Source organism: Echinops telfairi, unplaced genomic scaffold, assembly GCF_000313985.2.
Source record: "Echinops telfairi isolate 266 unplaced genomic scaffold, ASM31398v2 ScPeMD7_3533;HRSCAF=4204_0, whole genome shotgun sequence".
In the NCBI taxonomy this organism is placed as follows: domain Eukaryota; kingdom Metazoa; phylum Chordata; class Mammalia; order Afrosoricida; family Tenrecidae; genus Echinops; species Echinops telfairi.
In genome coordinates this window covers 96,480,460-96,487,281 of record NW_022107431.1, presented here as the reverse complement: position 1 = coordinate 96,487,281, position 6,822 = coordinate 96,480,460, and the positions used below count along the sequence as shown (strand labels likewise).

The 6,822-nt window shown below is 34.2% G+C and overlaps 1 protein-coding gene across 1 annotated transcript in view; it reads right to left on the bottom strand.

The window, feature by feature from the left end:
- LOC101639896 (pleckstrin homology domain interacting protein) overlaps positions 1 to 6,822 on the bottom strand; it is a 106,534-nt gene that overhangs the window by 44,211 nt on the left and 55,501 nt on the right. The window contains exons 16-17 of the mRNA XM_030886740.2: positions 4,320 to 4,437; positions 1,435 to 1,575 (exon numbers count right to left, since the gene is read on the bottom strand). Of these exons, the coding sequence (XP_030742600.1) occupies positions 1,435 to 1,575; positions 4,320 to 4,437 (259 nt within the window). The remainder of the gene's footprint in view (positions 1 to 1,434; positions 1,576 to 4,319; positions 4,438 to 6,822) is intronic.

Here is a 6,822-nt window from a genome sequence, read left to right as displayed (position 1 = left end):
ATATATGTCCAACATTTTGAAGTTCAACAGTATTTAAGAGCCAGTCCATAAAATCACCAATTCTACAACCTGGAGGGTGCGGTTAGGCTAAGTAATGCAATCCTTAAATACACTTCCTCATGTTGTGGTGAACCCCAACCATAAAAATTATTTTCACTGCTACTTCATAACGTAATTTTGCTAGTGTTATGAACCAGGCGACCCCTATGAAAGGGTCATTCGACACCCACCCACCCAAAGGGATCACGACCCACAGATTGAGAACCACTGGTTTAAAGTAATGAGTACGACTTAAGATTGCAAATTGATTCCCTTTGCTAAAGAAATATAAAACTTATTAAGGAAAATACCTGTAGAAATAATTATGCAAGAGGAAGACTACAAAAATTAGATTGCACAAGAGATAAAACTCACAAGAATGGGAATAGAGATAACAAAAGGGTAGAGGGTAGGGGAGGGGGAAGACATGGAGAGGGAGGGGAGCACGGATCACAAGGAATGGCACATAACCACATACCCCCAATCCAGGGGGGAGAACAATAGAAACCAGAGGGGAAGGGAGACCGTGTCGGTGTGAGTTTTGAAAATAATTAAAAATCTACAATCTATCAAGGGGCCACAAGGGTTGGGGTGGGGGCCGGAAAGAGGAGGAGCTAATCCCAAGGGCTCAATGGAAAGTAAATGCCTACAAAAGAACGATGGAATATATATACAAATTTGTCAGATACAACTGATGTATGGATTGTAATAAGAGTTGTAAGAGCCCCCAATAAAATGATTTTAAAAAATTATGTTCCAGTGAAACTGTTGGGGAAAAATTAAGAATACCATAAATTAGTAAAAAGATTAAGGATAATTTCAAATGCATATTGAGTATTATTAATTCTAGAGAAAAACTTAGCAGTATGGTTTTTAAAGCTTGGCTTTATTATCACCAACTGTCTTGCTCCCTAGTTACTATAACAGATATTTGATATTAAGTTTATTTGTTTTTGTGCTATGTTAATGCAAGGTTACATGGACCAGAAAAAAGCCACAAAAGATCATTAACAGGTTTTAATGGGGTCTAGTCCAAAGCCTTTCTTTAGAGCATTATTTGTTTACTGCAATTCACTTTAAATATAAGAAATATAATTAGGGAATTTAAGAAAATGAAATAAAATTTAAAAGCATGGCTTTAGTGTAAAAGGAACCTGGGTTTAAGCTCTCCTATATTATTTAATAGCGGGCTGTAAAATTTAACATCTTTGAACCTCAGACCACTAATATAAATGTATCATGGATGTAAAGAATGAAACCAAGCCAAATTCACTACCATCAAGTCAATTCTACTCATGGCAACCTGACACAGCAGGGTAGAACTGCTCCTTTGTTTCTGAAAGAGTAAAATTGGAAAAAGAAAAGGAAGGTATGCCCATGAAGCTGAGAGCTTACATCTGAAGAGCTAGTGCCATTTTCGATCTCTTCTGAGGGTCTAGGAGGCTCTTCCAACGCAGACCTCGTACGGTAATTATGTTGATTTGCCTGTTGCTTTTTGGATTCTCCAAGATCTAGGAAATGCTCATGAGCATGATTCTGAAACCAAGTAAATAGAATTTATTAAAGTGTGTTAAAGAGGTTTTCTATTTTTAGTTTGAGTTCATTGTTATATAGATGAACTAGACTGTAGACCACCTTAAATATTTAACATCAAATTACTTCAGAGCATTGTGATATTCTAAAATTTACCTGCTGAATGGTAAATTCTAATAAGAAAAAAATTGTGTTCCCTAATTAACTGATAACAGACCAAGTCAAACATCAAAATTTTCCTGTTCCAATTCCAAACCTACAGACATCACGTAAGAGTATTGGCTGCAAATGCAAATTAAAAACCAAAGTGTGATAAAAATAAGTACTCTGTTACTACGAGGCGAAGTACACCAGCTACTTTGCTGGTTCTCTTTAGCTGAATATAAATATAATAAAATGTTTCCTGCAACAAGTGAGAATAGAACCAACAATCATAAAGAGAAACTAGTTTATCATCTATTTCAAGATACCAATGAAATATAATTATAAAAGAAAAAAAAATCTCAAAATCAATAAGGAAATCACATACTTCAAGGAAGAATCAATTAGTAATGCATTAAAAAAATAATTACCATTAAATTGGGAAGAAAAGTAACACTGGACTCCCATGCACAAATATACTGTGGTAGCTTTGAGTAAATAGAGGTTTTAACAATTACTCAAAAATATTTGGTCAACTTGTCTCTTTCACTTAACATATTTTTACTTACTCAAATCCATGGCATAAAAATTGGTACAAATATCTTAACAACAGTATTAATATTTAGTCCTAAAAAATTATCATTTTTAAACACTATATCCATAGTTTCTTCAGGATAAATTGCAAGTCCTGTTGCTACCTAATAGTTGTCCTTCTTAATTTTTCCACACACAAAAAACAAGACACCTACATTTTATTCTAGATTATGGGCTATAGTCCAAATGTTTTTAATTGCCAGGGGGCCACTGAGTAATGCTTTTTCTGAAAAGGGGGGACCAGGAAGCAACAAGTAAGTTTGGGAAACTGTTCTAGACCAGGGGTCGGTAAACTGCAGCTCAAGAGCCATAGTGGTTCTTTCCATATGTACACGTGGTTCTGAAGTAAAATTGAAAACAAAACCATAGTTTCGTTTATGATGTTACTTTAAAATTTCCTGATTTTTAAAAATGTATTTATGGCTCTCAAATATGGCTTTCGGCTCAAAAGCTTGTCGACTCATGTCCCAGGCAATAGAATGTATTGCACATTGTTGTAACTTGTAGAGAGCATGAAACCTCTGTTTTCCCTGTTGACCCATCCTTCATTCTGCAACCTTAAGTGAGGTCATTGTGACTATCAACCGCACTATCACTATGTAAAGATGCTTCAAAAAGTTCATGAAAGAGTGCAATAAAAATACAATGAATTTTTTCGATGAATATTCTGAAGACCCATCTTACAAGTGTTCATATTCTGGCATACTTGGATTCTAAGTAAAAAAATAAAAAGTTATGTGCTTTCCAGATACCATTGAGGGAACCAAAACAGAACCAAAAACCCCAACAATTAACCAACAACAAAGTTTGAGAACGAAGCTCACTTTTATGATCCTGTCCCGTGCAGTGTATGATACACCCAGTAAAGGAAAACATAATATAGAATGGCTTAATCCCTTTAATGAATCAGGTCATTAAAAAAAAAAAGAAAGGAAATCCTACACAAGAAGATTAATTTAGGTTGTTTTAGAACTCAAGTAGAAAGAGCAAGGGGCATAAAATCCAGCTAGTTTTGTTTTCTTGACTTAGGTCACTTCTTAGATGGTGACTTAGACCTGAAAGGAGGTTCCAAACAGATCTATTCAATTTCAGAATCTCAGGCTCTGACACTTTCAAGCTTATATAGGAGAAATACATACATCTTTCCATGATCAGAGCATGACCAATTGAAATGCATCACACCTAAGTTTTCCGGAGTTAGAATGACAGAGAAACCAACAGGACAAAATAGCACATAAATTTACCTCTCTATGAAGAAAATGAGAACTATTATTTTTAACAGTGGTACTGACTTGATCATCTACAAAACCAAGGAGATATAAAGCAGCAAAAAAATGCTAAAAAGCAAAAAACTGTTTTAGAATGTAAAATCAATGGCTCATACTCATTTGCTGCCATTAAGTCAATTACTATATACACTGAAGTATAAGCTGACCCAAACAACAGCCGAGGCACCTAATTTTACCACAAACTGCATTAAAAATGTGCCGAAAAACTCGGCTTATCCATGAATATATACAGTAGTATTCAGAGTGATCCCATTCACTGTCACATGGAGTCAATTCTGACTCATGGTGACCCTACAGAACAGGGTAGAACTGCCCCTGTGGTTTTCCATGATGGTAACTCTTTATAGGAGTAGAAAGCTGCATCTTTCTCCTAAGAAGCACCTGGTGGTTTCAAACTGCAGATTGCAGCACAAAGTATAACCACTACACCACCAGGGGTTCTAGTGATCCCATAGGACAGAATAAAACTGCCTGTGGATTTCCCAGATTGAATTCTGTGCAGGAGTACAAACCTTCATCTTTCTCTTAGAGAAGAAGTGTGAGTGGTTTCGAACTACTGACCCTACAGTTACAGATCTTGCTTAGGATTTTAATGCTATTAATAAGACTTAATTCCTACTTAGGTATTAGCATTTTGGAAAAGTTAAGCTAAAAAGGCAGCAATCTAGAATTTAAAATTTATAATGACAACAGAACAGATTATTAAACAGAGAGATTATTTACCTTTGAGACAGTGAGTATTTTATTCTCTTTTGGGATAGTAAAGTGTTTCCTTTTTTCTTCTGACCTATAAATTCTTACTTCTTCTTCTCCTTTTGCAGTTCTCCATTCTTCTTGCCTACTGGAAATGAATGAAAGGGCATGCAGGTTAATCTATAATTTTCACAACAGATTTCTAACCAAAAGGAATATCACCTTTCTGAGAGGAAATGGCTATGTTAATATTTTCTTTCCATATGATGGCTCGTAAAGATTCTAGAGTTAAACATATCAAATAACTAGAATACTGAAATCATAGATATTTAATTTGTACTATTTCTGCTGAGTCTTAAGTTCTGAAAGCATGTAGTTAGTTCTAAGATAACTTTTTGAAGTCAGAAACTTGACTTTGTTCCCTCTTTTAATTATGTGACTATATAGACAATATTATCAGTTTGCCATAGAGCTCGCAAGAATCTTTGAAAAATAAAACATTAACAGCTTTGAGACTTAACTAATGTGACTCCTAAAACCCTGAAATAACTTTATTCCTTCCAGAAAGAGAGAAGTCAGGCTTCCAGTACTGAAAAGCTTCCAACTCTACTTATTAAAGTGAAATTGAAAAAAAATTTTTGAATATTAATTTTAGAAACTTGAATTCACTACGATAAAAGACTTAGGAGTTTTGAATTGTTTATAAAGGCAAATATTTGATTGCAAGGGAACTAAATTGTAATTTAGTGTTTTGCTAGAGATTTCATAATGAAAAGGGAGTTAATATTCAAACTTCAAACATCTCTTGAAATATTGGAACTACTATATTATTGAAACATAGTATTGCTTTCATTTTACTTAACTGCACATTCACAAATATGGCTGGTCATAATTCTGAATACAAAATGAGGTTTACTGTTTTGTTTTTAGACATTTTAGTAATTGTACGTTTCCATGCAATTTTAAGAAAAGATGCTTTGTACTTTCAACCAGTTCCTCCAATGGTAACATCTTGCAAAATAGCAGTATAATGACCAAAATGTTAGTGCACTAATCCAGACGCCTCTGTTTTACTTATTTGTGTATGCATTTGTCTATATAAATTACCACACGTGTAGGTCAACTGTTATACATTCACGTTATTATGTAATTATTGCTAAGTTAATAGAGTTGGGTATAAATGTGTCTGTTTAAACATTAACCAATGAATGACATCTAAATCTTTGGTAAAAATCTCATTTTGGTTGTAATTTGATTTCTTTAAAAGCTAATGTTGAGAATCTTTTAATGTATGACACCTGACGTCTGTAAACCCTCTTTGGTAAAGTCTGATTCATATCGTGGGCACATTTTCTGATGCTATTGCTTGTTTATTAACCAGAGTTGTGAGCGAGCTCTGTACATTCTAAGAAGCCCTGGTAGAGCAATCCAAGTTACTTGACTGCTAATTAAAAGGTCAGCAGTTTGAAACCACAGCTCCACAAGAAAAAGATATGGTAATCTACTTCTGTAAAGATTTACCATATTTGGAAATCCTCTGAAATAGAGTCAATAGCAATGGTTTGATTTTGGCTCATATATTCTAGATACTAGTTCCTTGTTGACTAAATGAATCGAATTTAGTTTTAATTAGTGTACTATTCTGCTGCATTTAAAGTCTTCTTTAGGCCATTTTATTCACTGGGGTATGGGTATCAGAAAAGATCTCTAGTCAAGAAGGACTAAGCATTGAGAACATAGGCCGAGGAAGGCAGAACGAGCCATCTAACTTTGAAAGAGATGTTCATTGTGTTGCCAACCTAGATTAAGCCAATGATAAAGAGATAAAAAGGTGAAGAATATACTTGGAAGAAAACAAGTCTTACCCACTTCAGTTTCCTGGAAATGCAGGGACATCCATCACTAACTAGCAACTCAACTCTGTCTCGATTAACTACTTCTTTTATAACTTTTTTTTAATTTCAAGAGCAGAGTGAATTAGAAGGAAAAAACCCAGGTATGCCTTTATATCTAATGTATACATAATGTTCTCATTTTGTAAAAGTAAGTAACTTGCTTCATATGAAAAGTAATTTGCTGGCCTATGTTTGGGTTTCAGTCTTGAATGCACCCTTTCCTGTTGAGGAAAGTCACATTCTCCACAGATGTGCTGGTAATAAAAACTAATATTCTGATTTCAGATCTTATTCCTTCAAAACTGATACTGAAAAGATGGGCCTTTTAAAATTGTACCCCTTTCAAATGAACAGTGATGTAACAAAATATATAGTCTGAGACTTTAAAGTAAAGATTTGAGGTATTTATTTAATATTAAATCCTAATGTACATTTTCTAAATACTCTAATCAAAAATAATTTATTATGAACATTACTTCAGAGTATTTCCGTCGATAAGGCCGCCCATGCATTATGAATGAGAGCCATTTCTAATCATATCTTTTAAGATTTTGTAGGTCAGTCAGAGAGGATACATATATTTCTTAGCTCTGGTGGCGGTCCTAGGTTAACACTGAATTAACTGTTACTGCAAGGTC